The following is a 14,866-nucleotide window of genomic DNA, read 5'->3' on the forward strand; positions in this document are numbered from 1 at the left end:
GGATCTCTTACTATCATCAATAATGATTTTATCCTTTAGATAAAGTTTATGGTTTTATATCCATTATCTTATCTAGTTTTTTTTAAGTGTTTAGGTTTTTTATGTCTTCAACTTTGTAGCAACGCTCATTCACGTTAAAACATGATTTTCTAAGCACGCCGTGTGATAACAAGCCACGCCAGTCGTCTGGTGTAATGCATCTCACGCCGGCATTCTAGCCGCTCAGCAACATCTCGGTCTGTTAATTGCACACAGGCGCGCGTGTGCACACTCGCACAATCACTGCAATAATTTTAGAGCTGCAGAGCCTACTGGCCTAAAATAATTTATGCAATTTCTAGAAGTGCCCAGAATTACTCCTGGGAAAATAAGGCTTAATATATAATGAACTGAAAAGAGCAATAGTTTCATTTTCATGTTAGTGTTTGACTTCCACTGCTACACCGATACTCATGAAGTGCCTACTATGTGGCAGGCACTGTCCTAGGCACAGGATAAACAGCAGCGAGCAATACAGACACTGTAATCTTTGCATTTGAAGAATAAATTACATAATATGGTAATACGTACAAAACACTCACTGTAAGCCTGGTATTATTTTTGGCCCTTTATGTCTATGCTCACATCTTCACAACCCCTTGAGGTACGTACTTCTATCACGCCATTTTGCAAAGAGACTGAAGCACAGAGAAGTTAAGTTACTTGCCCAAGGTCACACAGCTAGCTGCTGGCAGAGCTGGGATTTGATTTCAGACTGACTTGGCTCTGAGGTCCACACTCCTATCTACTGCATCTTACTGCCTTTATCATACGCACAGCTCCAAAGTAAGGCATTTGTCCATAAAGGGTGAGCGCTCCCAGGTAATATGTGCATACTCTGGAGCACATTTTCACTCTCGGCTGAGGCATAGAAATAAGACAGGCAACAAGCAACAAGAAGACCTGGAAGTAGGTGATCCTGCCAATGTGGCCCTGGTGCTATCTAGCAGAGAAAACAAAGGAGGACAAGATAATAAATGAAAAGGAAATAAACAAACAAAAATTAAATGGTTACTCAATATAAAACCTCTAATCATATATTCATTGACATTCAAACAGAGTTCTTGATAAAGAAGAAACAAATCATTTCAGGTATCCCCTGCCTTCAGATACTATCACAAACACTGTCCTGCTGTACTTAATTCTCACAGCATCCTAGTAAGGTAAAGGACCACCCAGCCCTCCTTTTACAATATAAGATAAAGCTGCTCAGAATCTCAGACACGGCCCTCAAGTGTTACTGCTTCATTCCAGGCCACGAATGCAGCACCTAACACTCGACTCTGTCCTCTGCACAATTACCTTCCAGTCGCTGCAGGAAGTCATGCCCCGAATACCTCTCTACCCTCATTCACCTCACCTGTGCCACAGTCTCAGGCAGGCTCTTAGCGCTGAGGACCAGGTCATTCATTACCCTGAACATGCTCTAAATAACTGAAATCCTCTGAGTGTGGATGTTACAAAGTATGTTATGATCCATTACAGTATTTCCCAATATGGGTCCAGGATTAAACGAATAAGAGACTGCATTAGGGTCTCACTTCAAAGGAATACACAAATTCCAGAACTGATTTTAAAAATGAAAACCACCCTGGAAGTGTGCCAGGGTAAAACAGGTGGTTGAATTTGAAAGAAACATCTCGGATTCGGCTATTCTAGAAAGAGAGCTATAGATGCCAACCAACCCTGCTGATGCCAAATGTCTGCAAGGCTCTTCAGGCCAGGCCACGCACTGTTTGTAACCCAGTGAGTTTTTCTGATGAGAGGTCTGTTTTCAGGAGCTGACAGACTGCTGACTCAGCCCTGAGGGGTCTCCATCACCATCTGAGATCTGCAGCTCAGGACGCAAAGGTGGTTCAGCACAGCCAAGATCTACCTGAATTCCCCAGAATCCTGACTCCAGCCCAGAAGAAAGCTGTCCCTCCATGGCCCGAGCAGCAGGTAGTCCTGGACTTGTCAGAGGACAGGAGCCCACCACACTGGCCTGGTAATCCATGCACCAGCACAAGCTTTGCCTTTTGGAAGTAATCTACGCAGTCACCTAATAGGTGAAGCCAGCCCAGAAAATTCCTCTTCTCTCTGAAATGAAGTGTTTATTTCACCTGAGTGAGTTCTCTCTTTACATTTCTTTATGTGGATAATTTGAGTCAGAGGCCGGTACAACAAATGTGGAGGGGGGGCAAAGCATGTCACAAACGTGTACCAGGCACAGCTGGAAGAGGAGGGTCAATCTTTGGGGGGAGCTCAGCATCCCTGTGTTCCCTGTTCTAACCAAAGGGGGTCCCATTGCCCAGCGGCAGGAGGGTACCCTCAGGGGGTGGCTGTCACTGCTTTGGCTTTCTGTATGGGGAACTGAGCAGAGGGGGGTGTCTCTCCACTTTAAAGTTCCAACCTCACATTGATGGTTACAAAAGCTTCTTCGGCAGCACAAGGAGTGACTTCTCCGTTCTGACAATGCCTGTTCAGTCTTTGATGCCTCGAACAGTCTAAGGCAACTACCAGGCTCCATCCCAGAACACACGTGAGGTGACCTCCCCCTGGTGGCCGGTGTTTGAACAGCCCGGGATCAGCTCTCTGGGCGACGCTCCCTCCGCCCCTCCCTGAAGAGGGACGGGATACCCTGCTCCTCGGCAGCCCCCTATCGGTGGCGCAGGGGACAGTTCTGCCGGTTCTAGCTGGTTGACTCTGGTGTCCTCCTCATCTGCATGCCCTGGGTTCTTTGTGGGGATGGAGCTGGGATGGGGAGGACATTATTCCACAGGAAACTAGATGAGCGGTGTAACTCGTGGGCTGGGAGGAAGGAGCCCCGCGAGCAAGTTCTAGTTCTGTAAATGTGTGGTGACCGCCCCCCCGGAGAAAACGTCACCGCTCTGAGCCTTGATTCCTCCTTGGAGAGACGGAAGGCTTGGGTGTGAGGGCCCTTCCTGCCGTGGTTCTGTAGCTGCGCCCAGAGTCAGACGCCCAGGTGCCATGGGATTCTATGTGCTGATTAGTTTTGTGAAGGGACGAGCCTTCTCCACCTATAAAATGGGCAAATATAGTATTAATCTTAGGAGGTTGTAAGAAGGATAAAATGGAATGATGTACATAAAATATGTGGCAAATGGTAAATGCTAAATAAATAGGTTGCTTATAACTAACTGCATATATACTTTATCACCCAAACTTAGAAGAGTGAAAGACGGTACCACTAGTAACTTTCCCGGTTGACAGGCTTGAACCAGATGGACCAACTGGGATATACTGTCACTCTATCAAAAAGAAATAATTATCAGGAGATTTTGGGACAATCCCCAATAATGGACAAACTTTAAAAAAAAAAAGTTTCACCTAAGTGTTCTGGCTCTGCAAGGCTGTATCTTTGGCAAACCCTCAAACAGTAAATGGACAGAGTCGGCGCTAGGGTCAGCGAAACCGTCTCTGACACAAGTTCCTCTCCGATCAATTAAATTTCCAAGACCAATTACAGGCACAAGTGTTAAGTGGCTGAAATTTACCTCTTCTCTCACCACAAACCAGCAGACAGGCCTCCTACTGACCAAGGCAGGATCAGGCAGGAGTGTGGTGTGGAGGAAACCAGAATGTCACCCCAAGATATGCCTCTCGGACACACAAGGTATTCTGAGTTGAATGAAGGCCATTACGAAGCAGCATGTGCAGGAGAGGTCTGTCTTCTCCCCTTTTTCCGCCTGAAGGTAGCACAGCAATGCCGCCTTTACTGAGAGGGCTCCAGACTCTTACAGAGGAACCTGAAGGGGCACCCCGTCAGGTTCCTTCCCCCAGCAGGCTGCCGTGTGGGGGCCTGACACCACTTTCCCCCTCCTGTCATTTCTCTATCAAATTATTCTTTGTGTAAGTGGCTACACACATCCCGTCTAAGCCTCCACCTTGACTTAGGTTTCGCCAAGGCTTCTCGCAAGGATATTCACGATTATGTTTTTCTCTCATGATCCATCTTTTTGGGGAAAAGCTGCTGCCAAAAACCCAGGATGGGCGAAAAAAGCTGTCTCCCCCGCAGGTGGAACTCCGGGAAGCTGGGTGGAAGAGAACCAGAATCACACTAGAAGAAATTCTCTTCTTGAGCAAATTTCTACTTAGAAAAGTCTGATTGAACACGTTGGGGAGCAAGGAGTAAACGGGCCGTGCTCCGTGACCCAAGAGCCAGAAGTGACCTCACCGAGATGACCCGGTCAACCTGCTCACTTTGTAGATGAAGCAAACGAGGTCTGGGTGAATGTCGTGCCCAAGGACGTGTGGTTTACTAGGGATCTATTACGCTGTTTAGTTATATTTACACAACACACACAATAAAAAAATGTCAGGTCCTCCCTGCCAGCCAGGGAGCCCGTAATGGGAGGGATGGCATCTGTCACTCACCGAGGGCTGCGCTCCCCTCACACTGGCCTTGTGGTGACTGTGGGGTAGGATTACTGCCCCCCTTTTGCAACTGGGGTTACTGGACCTGGGGAGGTTGACTGACTCACCTGGGGACCCACAGCTGGCCTTGTCACCAGCAGGGTGCTCAGAACATAGCAGGCCCTCAGAAACAGTTGTAGAATGAATGAATGAATGAATGAATGAATGGGAGAGTGAGTGAGTGAGTGAAGTGATGGGGCTGGGAATCAAATCTGGGTCTGTTTGGCCCCAGTGCCCAGGCACTGCCTTCTGCTGGAACACAAGAACATCATCAGGGCTGCCACTGATGGACCACAAGCTCTCCAACAGATCCGTTAATGTAAATAAACGGCTGAGAGAATAACAGAGTTGTTGCTCATCTGAAGCTCAGTTTCCTATGGATAAAAGTACTTTCTTCATAGAGATGTCTTAGGGTTTAAATAAGATGTGACAGATACAAAAAAATTCACGTGTGTTACTGCACACTATAAGATGATTACGGCATGGGCTTTGGAGTTGGCTAAAACTAGGTTTGAGTCCTAAAACCCGCCTTTTCTGGCTGTGTGGCCTGGGACAGGTTACTTGGCCTCCCCCTAGCCTCAGTTTCCACATCTGTAGAATGGGAGTAATAATAGTACCTATTTCATAGAGTCCTTGTAAAAAGATGAAATGATATACATTATACTTCAAGCATCTCATGTTAATGAATAGCAACTACTTATATTATCTGTGAAGTAAAGCAGAAAATTTAACAAAAAATATAAAGGTGATAAAGTAAAACAGACTATTGTTATGTTGTGCAAAAAAAAAAAATCCGAAGTAGCTTTCTGAATTAAGTAACATTTCTGTCCTTTAATTCTGAATTCAGATCAACCTCAAATACCTCTTTCTATGGTGTTGATTATGACTACACATGGGAACTTCACACTGCACCTGCTGAAGTTAGTAATGAAAGGAAATGTACTGAACCTTCGCAGTGTAAAAAAGGTTCAGTTTCCTGAGCTCTTGGTTCAAAAGTGCAGTGGCTAACAGCTTTTGCTACAAAACCCAGCTATAAACCTATCAGGGAGCTATTTTATGTTAAGTATTGGTGTCTAAAATGATATTCTTTTAAGAGTTGAAGCTAAAGCAAATCAGATGGGAAACTACCTTAAACATTTCTGAACAGTAACTGCTCCAAGAAGTCAAAAAAGGTTACAGAGTAAAAAATGTACTAATAAACAGTTACTGTGATAGGCAGCCTGTAAGACAGCCCCCCAGGGACCTCCACACCCCAGGATTCATGCCCTGGTGTAAGCCCCCTGAGTGTGAGCTGCACTTACCGACTCACTTCTAACGAAGAGAATCCAGTAAAAGTGGTGGGAAATCACTCTTGAGATTAGGTCACAAAAAGGACCATGCATTCCATTTTATCTCGCATGCCCGTTCTTGCTTGCTCTGATGGAAGCCAGCTGCCAAGTTGTGAGCTGCCCTAAGGAGGGGGTCGAGTGGCAAGGGATTGAGGAAGGCCTCTAGCCGGTAGCCACCAAGGAACTCAGTCCAACAACCCACCAGAAATGCAATCCTGCCAACAACCACGTGAGTCAATCTAGAAGTAGACACTCCTTCACTTGAGCCATCGGATGAAACGGCAGCTCATGCCCTATTGCAGACGTTGAGGTAGGGGCACCAAGCAAAGCCATCCCTGGATTCCTGACCCAGAGAAACTGGGAGATAGTCAATGTTTATTGTTTTCAGTCTTGAGTTAGTTTGTTACACAGTAGTAGGTAACTAACACACTAACCTACATTGTGTGTTTACTATGTCCCTGTCCCTAGGACAAGCATTTTATGCACATCTTAAGGTGTACTATGCAACCCCATTTTAAGGTAGGCAAGCTAAGGTGCAGTAGGGTGAATGGCTTCCCCAGAGTCACACCATGTAAGCGGTAAAGGTGTGCTTAAGATCCACTCCAGTAACTCTTATGCTGCACTGCCTCCTCATGTACACACGTCCGTGGGGAATGGGAGTATATTAAACTCCATGAAATAAATATAAATAGTAAAATAAATATAAATAAAACATAAATAAAAACACCTACACAAACTAAACCAAATAGAGTAAAGTATTTCTACAGTGACTGAAATCTGTACAACATGATGTCAACTCTCTCTCCAACATCAAAGACTGAGTTGAGTTCATTAATATTTTCCTGATGTTATATTTTGAAAATGTTTCTGTTCTGCCCAAGAAGGGTCGAGGAGCTATTTTTACTTCCTATTACCATGGCAGAAGCCCGCCAACGCCCAGAGAACACAGCAAAGCCATTTACCGCCTCATTAACTGTCGGCGTCCCCATGTTGTGACAGTGATTAGTATTCACAAAGGGAAAAATTCTCTGTCACAACTGAATTGTATTTCGAATAACTGGCACTCCCCCTTGGCCCCTGAAATGGGTCCTCACAATTTCGCACAGAAAATGTGCACTTAGGCGTCTATTTCCGCCTCTGCCATCACCACCCTGCCCCCGGCACACACACTGGTGGGCACAACAGCTCTGATGGTAACAGGAGGGGTGCATTCACCGGACAGGGCAGACAGGCCCCTCATTGGCATGTCTGAAAAAGAGTGGACTGTGTCATCTGATGACATTTATAGAAATGAAAGAAAGAATGTTGCCTGAAACATAAACCCGGGAATCAAACAGCCTCTGCTTTAGCTATTCTATTATATCACAAATCTTTTTTTTTTTTGAGTCCCTTATGTAATTGTCTTTGGGGCTTGAGAAGTCTGTAGGTGCTGGCAATAACATTTAAAGCTACAGCTACTGAAGAAAAAATGCTTGGAGCAATGGAGCTGAAAAGAGGACCAAATTTTGCTGGGGAAGGGAGTGGTGAGAACTCATAAGAACCCCATGAATGTCAAAAAAAATGGGGAGAGGTTTATTTAAGAGTCAGAAATTCTAAAATTAGAGAAATAGTGGGCACTTCTGAAGCAAACTTTGCACATAGATAATATGCAGGCTTTTCTTTCTTTAAACTTAAAACATTCTGAACTTTCCCAAACAAATTAAACCAGACCATATTGGTTTAATATCTCTCCATCCTTAAGGAGGTTTCAGGGGAAATTTCATGTGTAATTGAAGTCTGAGAAACCACATGCCTGTGACACCAGGATGAAAAGTGAAAACGGCCTGGAAGGGCTGAGGTTCGTGCGGTAACAGAACCCAACTGTTACCATCTTGCTGGAATGTCACATTTACAACAGGCTGCCGCAGGATGACTGGTCACAGGGACAGGCAGATTCACAGTCAAGCATATATAACTTTACGAGAGGAAACTGCATATCCTTGGATCTTCAAAACATTGCAATCATCAGATTACTACCGAGTGGTATCTTGTCTACTGAAGTGTAAGCTTTGGGAGGACAAGCCTGGGACCTGATGCCGGGATGGAGGGTGAGCAGCACCAGGAGAGGATGTGTACAGAGGCCCCAGAGGCAACCCCCTGTCAAAGTAAATGTTCTTATCTCCCGTGTCACTTGCCCAAAGGCTGGGCCCTTGTGCTGACGGCCAATCATTCCGCTTCCTGGCCACAAGGTCAAACACCACTTAGGAGAAGGGAGGAGCCAGAACCAGAGGCTGACTCCCATTTTAGACTGGAGGAAATCAAGGCACAGATCTGGCTACAAGTGGAACCAAGGATCAGCTATTCAGTATCTTTTCATGATACAACAATGACCCTGGTCAGGCAAGACCCGCTTCTGGCTAGACGATGGTCCTCGACGTTGGCTCCCAATTAGAATCACCTTGGGGAGCTTCCAGGTGATTCTTTCCAGGCAGCCCCCAGCCTCTGAGACTGGGACTGGGCTAGAGCAGCCTGGGCATGGGAGCTTCCCGAACTGCTCAGGAGTCATCACTGATGCAAAGAATTTAAGGACACCACTCAAGCTGCTTTCATGTCCATCAGAATATTTCATGTTATTAAAAGAAAGGAGGGGGAAGGCATAGTGGTAGAGTGCGTGCCTAGGATGCACAAAGTCCTGGGTTCAATTCCCAGTTCCTCCATTAAAATAAATAATTAAATACATGCATACATAAATAAACAAACCTAAGTACCTCCCCCGCCAAAACAAACAAACCAAAAAAAAAAAAATCCACAAAAAAAAGGAAAGTATCACAAATCTTACGTGGCCATTTAAGAAAGCTGAGTTTATTCACTAGGAGAGTAAATTTTTCTATGATTAGCATTTTCCAAATTAGCCTTCAGGCAAAGCTTTGTCAATCAAATATACATTCATGTTTTAGACAACAGAAAAATGGTATTTGTTTCCATTACTCTGTCGAACTATATCTACTGTCTGGAAACTAACAGAATATTATTTGAAAACTAAATTTCTGGTTAACTTGGTGACAACTGAATAAAGTCTTATTCCAGAGACCCAGTGAACCACTGCCAACAATCTGAAGCACATGTAATTAGTGGTTCAAAGCACTGCCTGGCTTTCTCAGTAAAAAGAAAAAAGGTTCACAAAAAGAGTACAGGAATAAAATATGCTAAGCAAATATCTACACAGCAAAAAAAAAACCCTTATTTTAATAAAAGGTTTCATTCATGTGTAATGGTGTGAACCTCTCTAATAATATTACTTGAAATTAATGATACAGTTTCAGTAATTTTTTTAGATAAACATTTAATGAACACAGTCATCATAAATTATTTACAGCACTGATGATGATCTGGCTAATAAAACAAATTTACACATCAGATCCAACGGTTACTGGTCAGAAAATGGGCTTCTGATGTAAATTCCCAAATGAATTGGTAGTTCAGGTCAATTTCTTTCTTTCAAGATTAAGTTTACACAATAATATGAACACATGTAAACAACGCTGACAGTCTTTTTCCTTCACACCAGCTGCCACCATCTGAATGTTTGTGTTCCCCCCGAATTCATATGTTGATATCCTAATCCTCGGAGGTAACAGTGTTAGCTGTTGGGAAGTGCTTAGGGATCAGGAGGATGGAGCCTTCCTGATGTGATTAGTGCCCTTATAAAGGAGACCCCACAGAGCTGTCTCATCTCTTCCACCACGTGAGGACACAGTGAAAAGCGTGAAACCTGGAAAAGGGCCCTGACCCATCCATGCCGGCCGACAGAACAGGCTATAGCCACCCCGTCCTGGGTATTTTGTTACCATAGCCCTAACAGGTTACTACATCATCACTCACTCAGGGGACGTCCCCCTCAACAGACTGGTTAAAGAGAGGGATGGCCCAGGCCACCAGCACAGGGACTTCTGTTGGCAATGCAGTTAATGGTCCACTTACTCAAGGGTCAGACACCCCTGACCTGAAGTGGAATCACAGTTTCATCATACCGCCCAAAGGTGACACCCCAGCTTTAAGGAAACAGGGCTTTCAAAATAATAAGGCTGTCAGACTGAAATCTCAGGAGTCACATCTTCCCACCTCGAGAGATGGTTTTAGCTAAATGAGAAACACTGTTTCCACTGGAAGGCCTACCAATGGTCTCTGGGACTCTGTGGATGGGCACCCAAGGCTCAGAGCTCCCCAGCCCACATTCTGAGGCTCTGGTCCCCCGAAAGGTGAGGTCAGGCCCTGCTTTATCCGCAACACCACTGCCCCGGTGCAGACACCTGCCCGGCGCCCCCACCACAGGAGTCAAGAGCCTCCCAAGGGGCCTCCTTGCTTCCTCTCCTGCCCACCCAACCTCCTTCTCCAAGACATTCTCCACCTAGCTCTGCAAGCAGAATAACATCCGAATCCCTGCCATCGCCTCCCAGGCCCCCATGGAAACCATTCCCTGGATACCTCCAACCTGGGCCACCACCACTGCCCTCCCTGTGTCCTCTGAACACACTCCGTTCACCCCTGCCTTGGAACTTCGGTATTTGCTGTTCCCCCCACCCGGACGCCAGACACACAACAACTACACCAGGAGCTTCTCCCTGTCAGCCAAGCCCACGCTGTGCAGAGCGGCCTCCCGGGGCCACCCCGTCTAAAGTGGCCACGTGCTGACCCCGTCTGCATGTCCTCTTGGCCAGCAATGCTCCCAGGGCCCTTCTCTGCCCCCTCCACCTGCCCTGGGCCCTGGAAGGCTGAGCCACCCACGGGCTGTATTGCTTGGGCTCCCTTGCCTCCTGGCTGCCAGCTGGGTTCTGCCACTGAGATGAGAAAACTGGGGCAAGTGGGGGTATTTTTTCCCTGCTACTCCCTGCTTCACCATCTCAATTCCAGCCCTTCGTGTCCGTAGCTCTGCCAGGAGGCTCCTCTGCTAGGGTGCCAGCGACATGACTTCCTCCCTGCCATCCAACACTCCTCGCTGACTCCCTCAGTCCTGCCCCAACTAACCGGTTCTTCATTAAAACCTCCTGAACCACCAGAGTGTCCCTGTTAGGCTGTGACTGATACAACCCAGGCCCTGCCCTCTCCTTGTCGCTCTCTGTCACATCGCCCTGTGTATGTTGTCCCTGCACCGATCACCACCTGAAATCACCTTGTTCACTTCTTTTTTTATTGTCTATCCAGGAAGCTCACCATATTCATCACTCTATCCACTGGGCCTAAAACAGTACTTGGAACACAGTAAGCATTCGATAAACAACAGAAGAATAAAAGAATAATGAATGTATGAATGAACATCAACACATTGTCTCTGCTCAATATAGCACCTTGTGAGTAAGCTGTTCCCTGATCATTTTATGTAAAACAGTCATCTCCCCCCACCTCTCCATCTTCTCAGTCTAACTTTTTCCTATAGCACATCACCTCCTGACATAATTGACATGTATTTGCTTATTGTCTGTTTCCCACAACAGAAATGCCGGCCCTGAAGGCAGGGATGCTATTTTATTCACCGCTGCGCCCTCAGAGCCTAGAACAGTGCCTGGCTCATAGCAGAATCTCAATATACATTTGGCAAAAGACTAGCTAGCAAAGTGGGTGAGATTTTATACAAAGCAATTTCAAGATGGTCCCCAAGAGTTACTGGGGAAACAGTAAACCTACGAATTGCTAGACACCCAAGCGAATAAGCTGCATCTTACATGATCTCATCTTGCTCCTTTAGAATGACAACCCAGGACCCTTAAGAAAGAGACTTGATATGCTGCTAGACCTAAGCCTCAAGAAGACAAAAGGTTTTAGAGTAGAATGAGTGAGGCCCTGTATGTGTGCCAATTGTTGCTTTAGAAAGCACACATAGACGATTATCTGAGAGCACAGCCGCTGTAAATCCTTTCTGAAAGTGGATGAGCATATAAATTATAAATAAATAGGACTCAGGCACATCATTCTCTGTTCCACAGTGGTGTTCCTCTTGGCAGCCGCCTTCAGCTACAGTTCATTGACAGTACATGGAGACTCAGCCAAGCACCGAAAGCGTCACTTTCTTTGACAGCTGCTCTCCTAAATGGGCCATATCTCTCAAAGACAGGCTTCATTCTGCACTGCCCACGTTGTCCAAATTTTATTCTGCACACATTCGCAGATTTGAAATAAATTCCTCCTCCTCACCACCGCTGATTACTCATACCTGCCCCCTCACCCTCCGAAGCGTCTAAACTGTGTGGATTTGGGGTGGGGATCAACTCACCATGTATTGAGTGTCCCCGATGGTGGCATGTCACCCGTCAGGGAGCAAGATTCCTGACTAAATATCCTAAAGGCCAAGAAAGTGGGCCCCTTCCCCCGCAACACCATTCGATCAAAACTGGCCAAGAGCTGTATAATGAGCAACCGCGGATCCTCACCCAAACATTGGCTTTTCTTCCAGTTGTGCAGATTGAGAATGCGGAGACGCGGTCCTATTTATGAACAGTAAGTCACGTCGCCAATCAACGTCTGTTTCCCTCTCCCTGTGAATGAGGCGACCCCCTTCTCAAATGAGTAAGTGCCTGTCACGGCCCAAGCCCCCAAGCTGACAGTACGAGCTCCAAGGAGCTAATTACAGGAGCTAATTCATCCCTTGATTGTCTCCTCCTACGTCGCCCCCCTTCCCCACCCCAGCTAACACCTAGGGCAGGGGAGCCGCTGGGAGGCGGTTACCAGCTGGAAAGGCGAGCCTCTGAAAACCCCCTGGGCGGGCTGTGCGCGCGGCCCGGCAGGTGCTCAGGGACCCGGACCTCGGGGAGCGCGCCCCCACCCCAGCCGAGACATAGGGGACCGCGGCAGGGCGGCCCAGGACGTCGCCGCGGCCCCGGGGGTCGCCTCCCCGCCCCGCCGGCGGCCCGGGCAGGAGAGGCTGCCCCGGGCCGGCCGGGATCTCGGCGCTGCGTCCTCCCGGCAACAAGTGTCCGCCCTCCGCCCGGCGGCCCGCCCCGCCCGGCCCTCACCCGGCACAGGCCGTCCACGAACACGCGCGGGTCCAGGTGACAGGCGATGGTGGCGCTGGGCAGGTCCTGCAGGTCCACCTCCTCCATCTCGCAGTCAATGAAGCTCCAGTCGCCGCCGCCCTCGTCGGCCTCGGCCGCCCCTGAGAACGGCGCGAAGGGCCGCAGCGCCACCCCGGGCGGCGCTCGCGCCTCGGCCGCCTCGGCCGCCGTCCCGAACCGGGTCCCGGCCACGCCGTCCTCCATCCCGGCGCCCGCACCCGTGCGCCCCCGCCGGCAGCGCCGGGCTCGCGCGGGATCCTCGCCCTCTCCCGTCGGCCGGCTTGGCAGTTAACCTCCTCGGGCTCGCGTCGCAGCCGGCGGCGGTCACCAGGGTTCCCGGAGACGCGGCCTCGGCGCGCCAGCCCCGCCCGCCGCTGTTCCGCCGAGGGTGGAGCTCTGGCGGATTTAGCCAAGGGCCCTTTAAGGCCGGTCCCATGGGGGTCATTGTCCCCCGCCCGTCCAGGAGAGAAACCCAATAGAGGTGCAGGATTCTTTCACGTGATCCTCATTCTACCGCCCTCAGCCTGAAGCCTCAGTGCGGCCATGTTGGTTAGGGGCAAAGGTCTCCAGCCAGTTCCGCTTTTCTGACAGCGGATGCCAGCTGAATGGCGCAGGGCAGTGTCTTGGGCGCAGAGATAACAGCTGTAAAGGCAGCGCCTCTGTGGTTCCCACGCGATGACGTTTTGAGGCACACAGGCCAACTTTGGAGGATTTAAGTGAGATATAGTCCTGGCTATGATTCCGTGGTCCTTTGCAAGTCGTTAGATGCTTACCGTATATAGTCAGATATAGCCGCACAAGCGAATTGAACTAGACCATGGTAACGATACCTTACTTTTGGATTTTAGCTTATTAGTCATTATATCACTGCTCAAAATTTATATAATCAGACATGCTTTTTTGAGTTACCGCGATGTACTGTGTACAATGGGAAATAACAAGTGAAACCTTGGTCCTTTCCTTTGGGGAGTTTATAGACGGAAAGGGCAATGTGGTTCAGTGAAAACCTGAGTCTGAATTTCAGCTTTGCTGTTAATTACTTTGACAAGTAACCTGAATGTCATATATGGTAAGAATCCAGCAAAGGATCAGTAAATGGAAGGGCTGTTTATGTGTAGACTTTTTTGGAAGATGTGAAATTAAACCTGCATTTTCTCCTAAAGTAAGCTTACCCTCTAGTTAGGAACTGTAAGTGATTATAATAAAAAGTTTATCCAACTAACAGCTGAGATTTACTCAGAACCTGCCGAGTGCCGTGGTTGCTGTTATGACATCTCAGTGCAGTTTGTGCCTTCTAGGAGTTTAAATCCAAGGAGAGAAGTAATATGTGTGCAGAGATAACTCATAACATAGAATGTGATGTGACGATCTTGAGAAATTGGAACCATCACACATGGTGAGAATGTAAAACGGTGCAGCCACTTTAGAAAAACAGTTTGGCAGTTTTTCAAAAAGTTAAACATAGGGTTGTCACATGACTCAGCAATTCCTCTCCTGGGAATAGACCCAAGAGAAATCAAAGCATATGTCCACACAAAAATCTATATAGGAGGGTTCATAGCATCATTATACACAATAGCCAGAGAGTAGAAATAACCCAAAGGTTCAGCAACGGATGAACGTGTAAACCAGATGTATATCCATACAATGGATCACTTTTCAGCCATAAAAATGAATGAAGTACGGATACATGTTATAACATGGATGAACTGTGAAAACATCTTGGTAAGAAAGAAGCCACTCACAAAAGGCCACATATTGTATGTTTCCATTGATAGGAGGTGTCCAGAGTAGGCAAATTCCTAGAGGCAGAAAGTAGATAGTGGTGACCAGGGGCTGACAGAGAAGGGAAGGGGAGGGGAGTAACTGCTAAAGGATATGGGGTTTCTTTAGAGGGTGAAGAAAATGTTCTAGAATTGAATTGCGGTGATGTTTACACAATGCCATGGATATACTACAAGTCACTGAATTGCACTTTAAAGGGTGAATTTTATGGTATGTGAATTGTATCTCAGTGAAGCTGGTATTTACAAAAAAAGAGAATTCGATTAAAGCCAC

At 47.3% G+C, this 14,866-nt stretch overlaps 1 protein-coding gene and 1 long non-coding RNA gene across 3 annotated transcripts in view; both read right to left on the reverse strand.

The window, feature by feature from the left end:
- Positions 1-13,193, reverse strand: part of RCAN1 (regulator of calcineurin 1) — a 90,296-nt gene extending 77,103 nt beyond the window's left edge. Inside the window, exon 1 of the mRNA XM_072968879.1 lies at positions 12,770-13,193. Within this exon, the coding sequence (XP_072824980.1) occupies positions 12,770-13,012 (243 nt within the window). The 5' untranslated portion in view covers positions 13,013-13,193. The remainder of the gene's footprint in view (positions 1-12,769) is intronic.
- On the reverse strand, positions 1,859-12,715 carry LOC140698593 (uncharacterized). 2 transcript variants are annotated; one of them, XR_012076390.1, is made up of 3 exons: positions 12,188-12,715; positions 5,757-5,905; positions 1,859-3,059 (listed from the first exon to the last, which is right to left on the reverse strand). It is a non-coding gene; the product is annotated as an uncharacterized lncRNA (long non-coding RNA). The 2 variants fall into 2 exon arrangements; XR_012076391.1 differs by having other exon boundaries at positions 12,483-12,503.
- Positions 13,194-14,866: the final 1,673 nt, after the last annotated feature.

The sequence above is a fragment of the Vicugna pacos genome, chromosome 1 (assembly GCF_048564905.1).
Source record: "Vicugna pacos chromosome 1, VicPac4, whole genome shotgun sequence".
Taxonomy (NCBI): Eukaryota; Metazoa; Chordata; class Mammalia; order Artiodactyla; family Camelidae; genus Vicugna; species Vicugna pacos.